This window comes from Macrotis lagotis, chromosome X (assembly GCF_037893015.1).
Source record: "Macrotis lagotis isolate mMagLag1 chromosome X, bilby.v1.9.chrom.fasta, whole genome shotgun sequence".
Classification (NCBI taxonomy): domain Eukaryota; kingdom Metazoa; phylum Chordata; class Mammalia; order Peramelemorphia; family Peramelidae; genus Macrotis; species Macrotis lagotis.
The window spans coordinates 513,310,297-513,324,938 of record NC_133666.1 but is presented as its reverse complement, the minus strand read 5'-3'; the positions used below and the strand labels follow the sequence as shown (position 1 = coordinate 513,324,938).

Genomic DNA, 14,642 nt, shown 5'->3' with positions numbered 1-14,642 from the left:
GAATCCAAAAGACCTATTTTCCCGCGAATGTCTTTTAACTTTTTTTAAGATCTCTTAAAAAAATCATTGTCATTTAAGCAGTTTGCATCTGCCAAATTTCCAACATTGAAGTTAAATTGCATTAGCCATTTTTCTACTTGGCCTTGCCTCCTCACATTACAATCTAGAGCAGTGATTTCCAACCTTTTATCATTTTTTAAAAAAAAAATTTATTGCTTTTTGCAAGGCACTGGGGTTAAGTGACTTGCCCAAGGTCACACAGCTAGGTAATTTTTAAGTGTCTGATGCCGGATTTGAACTCAGATCTTTCTGACTCCAGGGCCTCTGCTGTATTCACTGAACCACTTAGCTGCCCTCTTTTATCATTTTTTCTTCATTCCTTCGCCCCCCCCCCACTCCCCAAAGTGCTATATTTATCTTAAAAATGAAGTGAATTAAAGTAGGTTCTATTGGAAAAGATTTGTTGTTGAGAACTTTATGACATAATGAGTTAATTGTAGAAACAGTTTTATATTAAAGAATTATATTTGGGAATTACTGATATGATATTTCATGAAAATAGTTTATATGTGAAGTGAGGCAGCATGGGATAAGGTAGTATAGAAAAATATAGAAAAATCATTATTATGGTGACAATTTGTCAGTCTTTCAATTCCATGTTCCCTTAAGCTTTTATCATTTGCTTAATTAAAGAATAAGTGGTAGAAAGATCCATTGGAAGAATTTTTAAAATTTCATTTTAAGACTATGAATATTATTGTCTTCTTTAGGTGTGCAAAAAATGGCTATACATCTCGATGGTATCATCTATCCTGTGGGGAACATTTTTGCAATGAATGCTTTGACCATTACTACCGGAGGTATGCTTGTTGATTGGCCAGACTCTTAAGTCACTGGTCTTTAGAAAAAATAACTTGCTTTTTCTAAATACTTGTCTTCTAAACCAAAATTATTAGAATTTTAGCAGTTGAGAGGACAATTAATTCATTTCATACTTGAAAAGGAACCTCCCCCACCTTCTGACTCTGTCTCTGCATGTGTTTTTGTGTAGATAGGACATGAAAATAATGGCCAGGTTACAGAAATTCTTGTACACTGAATTAATCATACTTTTTCCTCTTGATGAGGCAAAGGAATATCAGCTACCAGAAGGTGCTGTATGGGTGGCTATCTTTTAAAAAAATCTTAAAACTACTTAGAGATACTGGATTGTAGGTATAATAACATAGTCTTCTCCTATCCTTTTATTATTCATCTTGCAATAGAAATAGCTTATAGAAGAAGGATTTTAACATTTGAATGATACTTTTAGTTAACTGATTAAATTTTTTTTTTTAGTCACAAAGATGGGTATGAAAAATATGCTGCTTGGAAAAGGATATGGACCAGTAATGGGAAATGTGAGCCCAGTCCCAAAGCTTTTATGGCTGATCAACAGCTTCCCTATTGGGTAAGGAGTTTTATGGTGCTTTATTTGTACCTTTTAATTCGATTGATCTTTTAGAAATGATGGAATGAATCCAAGTTCTTTTTTGTTGCTTGAAAACATTTTCTTACCACCTCATTCAGACCACTTTGTTGGGGCCTTATCTGATGTTGAATCAGAAGTGAACTGGTTGTGTAAAAGTGGATTATCAAAGGTTGAAGTGCAAAAGGGTGGTGGGGGGGAGACAACACTCAGGATTGCTGAAAGGTTAGTTTTAATATGTGTAGAAGATGGCCATATGAGCAATTGAGGGTGGAGATTTAAAGGAGGAGTAGGGAGTCCAAGGAAGTAGGTAAATATTTGCTTACTCACCACTGCTTTTTTTTTTTTTAACTTCCCATGTATCTAGGTTCAGTGCACAAAACCTGACTGTGGGAAATGGAGACAGCTTACAAAGGAAATTCAGCTCACGTCACAAATGGCTCAGACATATCAATGTGGTTCCAAACCAAACACCTCAGTTAAGGTGTGTCCTGTCGTGGTTTTCCTTTTGACTCTGTTGATAATATAGTAATGGTCTCTTGTTTACTGTATTTAGCATTCTGAGTTTCCTTTATATCAGGTTTTAAAAGTTTTTCCAAAATAAGAAGATAGTTAAATGATACATTCTTGAGTATTTTAGTAATAGTCCAAACTATTCATTTAAAAAATTCATATTGCTTTTAAAAATATGTTAAAGAATAGTTATACACATTTTTAAAAGCAATATGAATTTTTTAAATGAATTGATTGAAAAAATAAAAATGATTGATTAAATGAAAGTAAAAATGAAAATGATTGATTAAATGAAAGTGATTGTCTATTGTAATGCAAAATTAAATGGACTTTTCACGATCACTGTTATTCCTAAAGCAAAATTTTACTTCTCTATACATTTCATATACAAAATGGTACTGGAGTAGGATCCAAAATTTATATTAAGGTGTCAAAAAGTTTGAATTTTAAATTACTGTACTAAATTAGCTACCATTTTAATAGCTGCAGAGTCATTTTAGGTTTTAGGTCAAGCCCCTGGGTTCTCAGAGCTTTCTGAAAAAATCACACCTGGGTTCACTTTCATGGGGGATAATTTTTTAGTTCCTAAACTCTAATGAAAGGATTGATCTGTAAACAGTGATATGAAAAACAAATCTCACAGCTAAAATGAGTTTAAATTGTGTTTGGATTAAGGGCTTTTATATAGGCAGTGATATATTGGTGTTCTTTTGTAGACAGAGGGCTCAGACCAGTGCTCCCAACCAGAGGATCTAGTAAGTAAACTATCATTTACAGACTCTTTTTTTTTTTTTATTATTTGCCCTCATGGAGCTTTTGTTGTTAAGCTCTGTTTGTGAGTGACAGTGACATTCTTCTGAGCTTTCTCTCCACTTGGCTGCTGATCAAAGTACCTTCTCCCTTTCTTGTGAAGTTTGCTATGTTGTTTCTTTCAAAAACTACTGCCAATTTCTTGCCAGATGCCCTTGTGTGAGGATGAGCTCTTGTGCTAAGCTCCACCTTTTCCATCATAGAAAAAAAAAGTAGAGTGAGGATCATGCTTCCTTTTTTTTTTTTAAAGCCCTTTTGCTTAAAATCCAAGTGAACCAGTTTTTCCATATGTTCTGACTTCTGATATCTTCAGTCTTTGGTTCTTTCTCTGCCCAATTGTAACAGGAAATCAATTTCACTAACTAATAAACTGCAAATATATCTATTCATTTTGGTGAAATTTAACTTCCTTACTTGTCTGTAGGAAGCCCCAAAGTAGATGAACCATCCTACAACTCCAATGTGCTATATAACCTCTTTGCCTGGATAAAAATTTTGGGTTTTTAAATTTTAATCCTAAATTTCAGTGATTTAAAAAATAATCATTGTTAATTTAAATTTACTGTTGATCCCACTGGAGTGGGATTTCATTTGTATGGCCATTTCATTTTGCATATACCTGATCTATTCAGGTCACTGGTTGAACTGGGGATGGTTGGAGAACTAGGAAAAGCAAATGTTTAACAGAAATGTATTGAAATTCTTTTATTTAAGAGGTAACTTTCATCTTTTATCTCTGGCCAAAACTTTTCATAGTAAAGAGTACCATCTTAAATTCCTTGTGAAACTAATAATAGGTATATGTTTTAGAATTTAAAATCACACGAAATTGTCTCCTAAAAGAACTTTATACAACCAGGGGACAGAACTCAAGAAGTTTTAACCTGAAAAGAAGTTAAAATTCATGTCTTAAGATGTGTCTGTAATGAAACATTTGACTTTCTTCACTTCTAGTGATGATCATGTTCTGTATAGGTTCAGAAATGTAAGGATGGGGCTTTAAGTTTTAGGCTCCTTTAGCCTTATTTAATTCCTTTGTATTCTCTGGCCACTTTTTAACAAGCTAAACTTCTTGATAAAAGTTTTTTGATAAACGTTTCCTGAGGTACTGTGAATCCTGTAATTTCATTTGTATAGATACCTCCCATCATTGTACTTTTTCTGTTGCTAAGCCTGAACAAAAATGCATTGCCTAACATTCCCTGTTAATTAGCTTTTTCAGATTCAGCTAGGTTAGTTCTTAGATGCCTGTAAAACCTTGGACACAGTCAAGGATCTTGTACTCTTGCTAGTTTAGTCTTTGAACCCTAACCTTTTTTTGCTTATTCTTGAGGGCTTCAGTTATATGCTGATGTGCCTTCTAAAGTCCTTGCTTTGCAATTCATCAAGTTTCCCTATCCCTGAATCTGCATCTCTACTGGTACTTCTCTCTCTTCCTCTGTCTCCCATAACCTTCCCATGCCTTTGAGGGAAAGTCATGTATTTGATCTCAACATCCACACATATGTTCTACCTCCTCTAACTATTATTCTTTTTATTTGATGATAATTCTTGGGATGTCTAACCTTTTAGCTCTTCTGGGCTGCAAACAGAAACCCCTCAAGGGCCAAATACAGAATTCAATCCACATTCAAGAATACAATACCACCCACTTCATCTAAGAGCCCTACATCTAGCCTAGGGTGATGCTGACTTGACAGATGGACACAACTGCTTTAATTGCTCCCTCAGAATTATTTTTTCTTTACCCTATTCTCAGTCCTTACCACATCTTCTAGTCCCTTGCACTTCCTGCTTTCTCAGTCCATCACTTTTTCTCTGGATCAACTTTGTCCTTTTAAAATCTTAACTTTTGGGGAGGCTGGGTGGTACAGCCGATAAAGCACTGGCCCTGGAGTCAGGAGTACCTGAGTTCAAATCTGGCCTCAGACACTTAATAATTACCTAGCTGTGTGGCCTTGGGCAAGCCACTTAACCCCATTTGCCTTGCAAAATCCTTAAAAAAAAAGAAAAAATCTTAACTTTATAGTTAAATTGGTTCAATCTTACCCTAGTCTCTGTCATTAAGTCTCTCGTTTTCCTGCACTTTTGCCAGTTTCCAAATCCCAGTCTTATAGTATGCCTATGATTCTCTTGATTGGTTGGTAGAAGTCATAGAGCCAACCTGATTGAAACCACTATTAAGTAATCTCAAAATTGTTATGTAATCTTAATTGGATTCCCACTTAATATAGATTAGTCATTTTAGTCAATCTCTGGTTGACTGAATCCACTAATTGAATACTCTAAATTTTCTTGTTCCTCCTTAAGCCATTCATAATAACCTCCCTTTCAACAGATGATCTTTCTAAATAGTAAAGTTAAAAAGAGAGAGGCCAATGTATCATGAGTATTTTTCTCAACTCATTTTAAATAATCTTAATATCATCTCCCACTCTTCGCCTTTGCTTTCTTCCAGAGGTTAATAAGCTAAAGTTCTTAGTTTTCAGAAGTTCTACTAATTTAGATGGGGAAAAATTTCATATTTATATATGTTTTTATATTAACCTGTAATTAAAATTTTTCATTTTCTTTAATTTTGAATATAAGCAACAGATATTTGAAAGAGTCAGTTGTCTTCTCCATAAAACCCTTATTCTGGTCCTTGGAAACCCTAACCTTTCTCCTTGTGTTCTTGACCTTGCCCCTCTCATTGTCTCCTTGAGTTTGCTCTTTTAGTCATCTCTTTCTTCTTAATTTTCAGGGTCTTCTTATCCGCTGCTGCTTCTTCTATCTTGCTCATTAATATGCCTATTTTAATACTATTCTAAAGACTTTCACTTGCAGCAACCATTTCTCAATTTTTCACAGGCAAATTAGAAAAAATTATCTCTATTTCCTCCATTTTGTTACCTCAGACACACTTTTCAATTACTTGCGATTCTTTTTCTGATCTCATCACTAAACTGAAATTGCTCTTTAAAGTTAATAATTGGGGCAGCTAGGTGGCACAGTAGATACCCTGGAGTCAGGAAAACCTGAGTTCAAATCCAACTTTAGACAATAATTACCTGGCTTTGTGATTTTGGGCGAGTCACTTAACTCCTTTGACTTATAACACCCCCCCCCCCAAAAAAAAGGAAAAGAAAAGTTAATAGTTATATATTGTCAGATCCAAAAACCTTCCTCAGTCCTTAACCTATCTTACTTCGCTGTGGCAGTTGATGGACTTCTTGGTCATTTTTTCCCCAATTTTCAAAAACCTACCCTTTTCTAGTTTTACTACCTGTCTGACTATCTTCTCAGTCTCCTTTTCAATATCATTATCCATATCTCACTCCCTTTTGATGAGTGTACCACAGATCTTGGTAATGGACTATCTTCTCTATGGGTTTTTTTTTTTTTTGATGAGCTCGTCAACTTCCATGGATTTAATTATACTCTCTATGAAGATGATTCCAGAATACTTTTAAGGGATATCAGTCTTTCTTTTGGATTCAAGTTTCAAATCAATTTGGGACTATATATATTGATCATCTGCAACTGAATGTCCCATAGACATTTCAAATTCAACACAAATGGATATCACTTTACTCATCTCTGGTTGACTGTATCTACTAAGTGAATGGTCTGATTTTCTTATTCCTCCTTAAGCCATTCATAATATCCTTCTTCCTCCCTTTGAGCAGGCAATCTCACTAAATGCTCATTTAAAAAAAATACAATCCGATTCATTTCAATATCTTAGCTTCTTCACAAACCCTCTTCTCTTCCTAACTTCTTAGTGTTGATTGTACCACCATTCCTCTAATGTCACCTATGTTTGTAATCTTGCAATCAGCCTCACCTCTTCACTCTTCTTTCCTTATATCCAAGCCGTTCCTAAGTCTGTGCCCGTAATCATATCCCATCTCTACCTTTTCATGGTCCTAAAGCTAGTTTATGCATTCATCTTCTCTTGCCTGGATTATATATAGCCTGCTTATTGGTTTGCCTATATTGAGTCTCTTTCCACTCCAGCCTATCTTCCACACAGTTTTCCAAAATGACATCCCTAAAACATTTGGCTAAACATTTCATTTTCTTACTCAAGCAACTCAAGCACCATCCCCTTGCCTGTAGGATAAAATACAAACTCTTCTGACTCTATCCCACCTTTTAAGTTTATTACACATTTCTGTTTTATATGGTCTGTGTTGTAGTCAAACTGACTATATTGCTTTTCTCAGTGTTCCACATTTCATCCTCCCTTCATTTGTACATGCTGTATTCCCCAGTCCAGGAATTTAATCTCTCTTCATCTCTGCTTTATACAATCATATTCTTTAAAGCTCATCTCAGGTGTCATGTGCTATAGGAAGTCTATAATAATTCCTCTTGTTCTCTTCCATTGGAAATTACTTTGCATATTTTTGTGTTTTATACTTCATTTTCTAGATGTTCATTGTTTCTCCCGTCAAGCTTCTTGAAGACATGAGCTGTCTCATTTTTAGTCTTGTGTCAAGCACATAGTAGGAACTTTTAATAATAAATACTTATTGAATTGGTAACCAAGGGTCATCTCCTCTATGCTATAATGACATATCAGATTAGGATGTAAGTAAAGAGAATTGAAGTACATTAAGTACAAATTTTTCCAGGTAGAAGAGACTTAATGGGCAGCTGAGGAGTTCAGTAGATAACATTCCGTGCCTGGCCTGGAATCAGGAAGACACATCTTTCTGAGTTCAAATCAGAAGATCTCTGACACTTAATTGCTGTTGGACCCTGAGCAAGTTATTTAACTGTTTGTCTTAGTTTCCATATCGCTAAAATGAATTGAGAGAAGGAAATGACACTCTACTATCTCCATTAAAAAAAAAAACCACTATGTGCAGCTAGGTGGTATAGTGGATAGAGTACCAGCCCTGAAGTCAGGACAACCTGAGTTCAAATTTGGCCTTAGATGCTTAATAATTACCTAACTGTGTGACCTTGGGCAAGTCACCTTGCAAAAACAAAAAGTGTTTTTTAAAAAAATACTAAATGGTTTCAAGAAGAGTTGTATACAATTGAAACTGACTGAAAAACAACATAGATTTATCAAATGTGACTATGAAAGAGCAACATACATATTTAACCTTGCCTTTCTAAAGCTTTGGTGGTGGTCCATTTCAGCTTACTAACTATTATGACTAGTTCTTCCGTTCTGCTCAGTTTATCTTAGAATTACAGAAAATATTTCTTAGATTTACTCTGATTTGCATGTATTTAAAGAGTATTAAAAAGGTGTGTTTTTCTTTTGCAGACTTATTTTTCTCATAGTGGGGTTTTTGTTAGCTTCTTTTAAGATCTCTAGCAAATGAAATTTCAGACTCAGCTGTTAATTGTCATGGGTTTGTTTTGACTTCCATCAATAAAATATAGTATGGAACAATGTGTGTTTTGAGAACTGGTTAATTTTGCTTTGGTCTCTTTTTAAAATTTTATCTTGAAGACTGTATTGTAATTGAAGCTATCCATTAACCTTTGACCAGAAGCCTTAAAGATGGATAGGAATATTATTTAACATGTGGTGTCCAGGGCCTGGTATCTAGAGTTCAGTTTTTATCTTTTAAAGTGACTTTTTATAATAAAAGGTTAAAATAGGATTTGGTGGAAAGGAAAGGAAACCTTCCTATATTACCTCAAGGATGATGTTTCACTTATATTCTGCATTGGATTACATCAGAATGTAAGCTTCTTTAAGGCAGGGATAGTTTTTTGTTTACGTGCCCAGCACTTGAGTCCATTTTCTAAACATATGACACATACTTAATAAATGATAATAACACAAAGTGATTTGACTTTGGCTGCAGAAAATAGAAATTTTCTGAAGTCTTTAATCTGGAAGTGAAGTAGAAAGCCTACTAGCTGTGAAATCAGAGGTCAGGATTTCAAATCTCTTCTATAAAATGAGCAGATTTGGACTAGAGATGACCTCTGAGATCTTTTTTTAGTTGTTTATCTATCATCCTAGTTCTGTCATCCAACTCTGTTTGGAAAACTTAGTTTTTAAGTATGAGAAACCATATTTAGTATGAATCCTATACTTATTTCAGATCTGTAATATTGCCAAAGTCTGTGTCTGCAATGGAGAATACCATCTGTATCCAGATAAAGAGCCATGGAGTTTGAACTAATTTAAAGGACTATTCCCTTTAATTTAGGGGGAAAAAAACAGATATCTTATTGTCTGATCTTATTATCTCTTATACTTTTTGTTTCTTCCTTAAGGATGTGATTTCTCTCTCATCACACTCAATTTGGATCAATGTACAACATGGAAACAATACAGACAGATTGCTTTCTGTGGGGATGGGGTGGGGGGGGAGGGAAGTAAGATTGAGAGAAAAATTATAAAACTCAAAACTCAAATAAAATCTTTAAAAATTAAAAAAAAAATATATGGCCAAAGTCTGAATGGGGAAAGTGCAGAATAAGATAGGAAGGGGGAAAATAATGTGAAATGAAGAAAATCATTTTAATCTTATTGAATTCTCTGTTTTGTCTTCTCTTCTCTCTTCTTAATATTACTAACTCCTTCTTTCTCTTTCTATCTTGCTTTCCTTTCATTTCTACTTCAGAGAGTCGCTGAAGTGTCTAATCACTGGTGGTATTCCATGCTTATCCTTCCTCCCTTTCTGAAAGATAGTGTGGCTGCCCCTTTGCTATCTGCCTATTATCCTGACTGTGTGGGCATGAGTCCCTCCTGCACCAGTACCAATCGAGTTCCCAATGAAGCCAGCCCTGAGAAGGCGGAGCACTGCAAGGCCCTTCCAAGTAAGTTTGGTAAGAAGTGTTCCCTAGGCCAGCATGCTCTCCTCTATTTCCTCCCCTCTTCTCTTGGAAACAAAACAATCAGGAATATTTAAAGATATCATTTTTAACTGGAACAAGATTGATATGATGCATGTCACTGTTTGAATTTGATTATTCATGATTTGACAATCATGTCCCTCATGAACTTAGTAAAGCTTTCTTATGATGGCCCATTATAGTTGTTGAGGGAAAAAAATCCTCAAACACCTCTAAATGGTTTTGGGGAATGATCTGGGTAGTTTTGTGTATAATATTCTTAGATCTTGACATTGGGATAAGTCATTTGGGGGAGGGGGAATTGTTTTCAGTTGAAAGAAATTAAAAAGGAGGAAAAAAATCCATTTCCTATGAAACTGCTAGCTTCCTGGCTAATGAAACATAGATTTTATATGATCTGTTAAGTTAGTGGTGTCAAACAGATCCCCGTAACACTCCTATATGAAGTCCAAATTAGATTAAAATGTAATTAGAAAATAATTAATAAAATACGATAAAACATAGATAATACAATACAATAAAAATACATAGATAATTCCTGCAGTATACTCCTTCCCTTCCACTTTAGAATTTCCAGTTTTCTTCTAGATTCAACTCAACCTTGTTTTCTTTGGTTATAAAATGAAGGAGCTGGAGATGGCCTGAATTCCATTCTATGATCCTAAGCGGAGGCAGGAAGAACTTACTAATAGAAAGTGAGCTTCTTGAGGTCCATGACTCTTGCTCTTGTATCCATAGCACTTGGCACAGTGCCCCTTCTATGTAGGTACTTAATATTTGTTGTATTGGAGGGGAGAGGGAGAAGATTCAGTTTGAGTGCCACCTTCTTTATGAAGCCTTTCCTGATTCCCCCAGATGCTACTTTCCTTTCCCCTTTAAATTACCTTGTTTCTATTTTATACCCATAACTTGTCCCCTTTGATAGAATGTACATTTCTCTAGGGCTCAAATTGTTTTTACTTTTTTTGTATCTCCATTGCCTATAACAGTATCTGACACCTAGTAGGTGCTTGATGATTGATTGAAACCACTTGTTGTTTATGAGATGTGAGACTGACTTTTGGTTTGACTTTTCATAGTTCCTGGAATGAATCCGTATTTCCAGCCTTTCTACCAGCCCAATGAATGTGGAAAAGCTCTCTGTGTGAGGCCAGACGTAATGGAACTGGATGAGCTCTATGAGTTCCCAGAATACTCACGGGATCCCACCATGTATTTGGCTTTAAGAAACCTCATCCTTGCTCTGTGGTATACGAATTGCAAAGTAAGCCAGATTGGTATTATTGTACAGTCAGAACACATATACATATAAATGTGCATATTATGCATACATATACAAATGATACACATGTTCATGTAGATATATACATAAACTTACTTAAATATATTTGTACATATATGAGCTTACTTATTACATGTGTAGGGGGTATGTGGGTGTGTGGGTGAAGTTGATGCTATCTCAACATGGACCTTTGGATTCCCTAAGAGGAAAGCTTGATTGGGGTCCTTTTTAAAAAAAAAAAAATTTTTTTTTCCTAATTTTATTTATTTAAGGTAATGGGGTTAAGTGACTTGGCCAAGGTCACATTCAGCTAGGTGTTTGACGCTAGATTTGAACTCAGGTCCTCCTCTGACTCCAGGGCCGTACCACCTAGCCACCCCAAGACTGGATAACTTCTGGGGCATCGGTTTGTTGATCTATAAAACTGAGAAAATCTCATAAGAAGGCTGCAAAACTTTTTAAAAGACTGGAATTCTTAGCTTTGTCAGATTTTTCTACTCCTAAATGTAATCATAAGTAAGAACTCCTATGGTCCTATTGGAAAGTCTTTTGACCACTCAAGTGACTTCAGAAATGATCAGTATAATACAGTTAAGTTGTGGTTGTTAGACTGCATGTACACTAATTTAAGTTCTTTATACAATATAGAATTGTCTACAGTTCTTGTCCAATATTTAAGTGACCAATATTAACCATTTATGAATTTATACAATTTATGGGAAAAAAATTAATGAGCATTAAAATTTATTTTATGTTAGATCCTTTCATCATTTATGTTCATGCATGTGTTTTTATGTAGGTATGATATAGGTATTATATAGATAGATGTTCATTGTCAATTGAATCCTACCTTTTTAAAAAAATTCTTAAATGACTTAAATTACTATTTGATTGTCTATTAAAATACCTACCCTTTTTCTCCCCTTGCTTTTGGGCATTTAGATTCAATATACATGTTCGGTTTTGGCTATCTCAATTCATTATGAAAGAAAAATCTCTTGAAAATGTTCTGAACTTTTTCAGACTGGCTGTTTGTTTTGAGTAAGGAGATTATATTGTTCCTTCCCAGTAGCACATAATAGAAATGTCTTGCAATAATGATGATGATTTAAAAATGCTGAAGACTGGGGTGGCTAGGTGGCGCAGTGGATAGAGCACCGGCCTTGGAGTCAGGAGTACCTGGGTTCAAAAAAATTATTTATTTTATTTTATTTTATTTTTAGGTTTTTGCAAGGCAAATGGGGTTAAGCGGCTTGCCCGAGGCCACACAGCTAGGTAATTATTAAGTGTCTTGAGACCGGGTTTGAACCCAGGTACTCCTGACTCCAAGGCCAGTGCTCTATCCACTGCGCCACCTAGCTGCCCCCAATGCTGAAGACTTTTAAATATTTTAAAAACTTGCTCAACACAATTTTCTAATGATATACTTTTTACCTTTCTTCTATAACCAATACGAAGGCTATTTTGCACATCTTTCCATACAATTTAACACACTTTCTACCCTTCCTCTTGTATTTGTTCATGGTCTGTCATCAGAGGAGACTGGGAAGGTGGAGTGATGAAGAAAAAAGAGAAACAAAAGAAAGTTCGAAGGAATTATTAAGAGACACTGTGAGATTGTGACCTGCTTGAAGGTCACATACAAGAATGCATTGCATTCTGTGTTGACTCTATATAGGTCTTCCTTCCGAGGTCACTCTTCTAACACACCATGCCATCTTACCTCTCATTTGTCTATAGAATTTTGAAGGGACCATATAATCTATCAAATGATGAAGAAGGAGGAAGCATGACAGTGACCAAGTATATCCTCTCCGCATTCATCTTTTTTTTTGGATTCTCATTGGTGGTTATTTTTTGACTTATCATTATATTCCACAAATGTGTTTCTGTTTCTCAATCACATGGGCACAAGTTTAAATGCTCCTCCTACAGATAGTCAGTAATATTTTTAAAGATCTAAATAGTTCAGGGAATATGCTGTTAGACCCTATACCACTTAGAGGATCATTTTTTGGGGAGGAAAAGAATTATGAGAGTTCAGAAATTCTTTATGATAAAATACAAACTCCAATATTTCTCCACTGGGAAATCTGTTTATTCTTATTGACTATCTGATAACCAATGGGTAATCACTACCATGAAATAATTAACTGCTTCAACAGTTTTATTTTGTTTCCAAAACACAGGAAGCACTTACTCCTCAGAAATGCACTCATCACATTATTGTCCGAGGCCTTGTGCGCATTAGATGTGTTCAGGAAGCAGAGAGGATACTTTATTTTATGACGAGAAAAGGTCTGATCAATACTGGGGTTTTGTCTGTTGGTCCTGACCATCATCTTCTCCCAAAAGAATACCACAATGTAAGTAACAATAGTTTACAACAATGATAGTCACTTAACCGCTCTAAAGTTCAGTTTCTTCATCTGTCAAATGGGGATAATAAGATTATAATCCAAAAAAAAAGATTATAATCCTGCTTTATAGGGTTCTTTAGAGAATCTAATGAGAGAATCTTTGTTAAAGCAGTGAAAAATTATCATCATTATTATTATATTACATTATTATTATGATAAACATTACTAATAGTGACACTGATAGGTCACTTGGATCTAGGAGAAAAGTTAAATATGTCTACTACAAAGAAACATGGAATGAAAAATCCCTTCAAAGAAAGAAATGATGAGCATCATTTTCCAAAACCATTTATATAAATGGGGGAGAGTAAAGGAAGGAGAAAATTTTAAGAAGATTTGCAAAAGGAAAATAGATTTGTGATAAATTCCATAAGATGGAGGTGAATGAATTGTGTAGCAGTGAATATTTTCAATCTGTGTGTAATTTTAAAAAATTTTTTTGTCTTTTTTTTTTTTTTTTTAAGAAATCAGTTATCATTGTTGGGGCTGGTCCATCAGGATTAGCAGCTGCTAGGCAGTTGCACAATTTTGGAATTAAGGTAAGGAAAACCAAATACAACACTGGAAATATCTGGAGGATAAGGTAGCCTTTTGACTGTTTTTTTCTAAGAGCATTTGGAAATTTACTTCCTTCTCTTATGAGAATGTAAAAATTCACAGTATTGACAGCTGCTTAGTCCCATAACAGACCTGATATAAAAGGTGGATTTAATTATCAGGATTTAATTATCAAAGCAAGGTTTATGAGAAATGGAAAGTCATAATTTTGAAGATATACTTTTAGAAGTATTATGCCATTTTGGTTAGAGCATTGGGCTGAAAATTGGGAAAAATTCAGTTCTAGTTGATCTCTCTGCTTTTTCCTTTACTGTTTCCTATCCTTGTAATTTACTCTTTCTCCTTTCACTTTTTAAATTTTTACCCATCTTTAAAAACCCAAATCAAACACCATCTTCTTATTAAAGATTTTATTTGAGTTTTGAGTATTATAATTTTTCCCCAATCTTACTTCCCCCCCCCCACAGAAAGCAATCTGTCAGTCTTTACTTTGTTTTCATGTTGTACATTGATCCAAATTGAGTGTGATGAGAGAGAAATCATATCCTTAAGGAAGAAACAAAAAGTATAAGATATAACAAGATCAGATAATAAGATATCTGTTTTTTTCTAAATTAAAGGGAATAGTCCTTGAACTTTGTTCAAACTCCACAGCTCTTTATGTGGATACAGATGGTATTCTCCTTTGCAGACAGCCCAAAATTGTCCCTGATTGCTTCACTGATGGAATGAGCAAGTCCATCAAGGTTGATCATTGCCCCCATGTTGCTGTTAG

The 14,642-nt window shown here is 34.8% G+C and overlaps 1 protein-coding gene across 3 annotated transcripts in view; it reads left to right on the top strand.

Annotated features, from left to right (window-relative positions):
- The window catches only part of KDM1B (lysine demethylase 1B), a 51,788-nt gene that overhangs the window by 5,436 nt on the left and 31,710 nt on the right, over positions 1 to 14,642 (top strand). For 2 of the 3 annotated variants that reach the window (XM_074207152.1, XM_074207150.1), the window contains 8 exons: positions 771 to 860; positions 1,339 to 1,450; positions 1,836 to 1,952; positions 2,698 to 2,736; positions 9,376 to 9,580; positions 10,687 to 10,871; positions 13,079 to 13,255; positions 13,774 to 13,848. In XM_074207152.1, coding sequence (XP_074063253.1) covers positions 771 to 860; positions 1,339 to 1,450; positions 1,836 to 1,952; positions 2,698 to 2,736; positions 9,376 to 9,580; positions 10,687 to 10,871; positions 13,079 to 13,255; positions 13,774 to 13,848 — 1,000 coding nt within the window. The remainder of the gene's footprint in view (positions 1 to 770; positions 861 to 1,338; positions 1,451 to 1,835; positions 1,953 to 2,697; positions 2,737 to 9,375; positions 9,581 to 10,686; positions 10,872 to 13,078; positions 13,256 to 13,773; positions 13,849 to 14,642) is intronic. The other variant, XM_074207151.1, reaches the window with a different exon arrangement.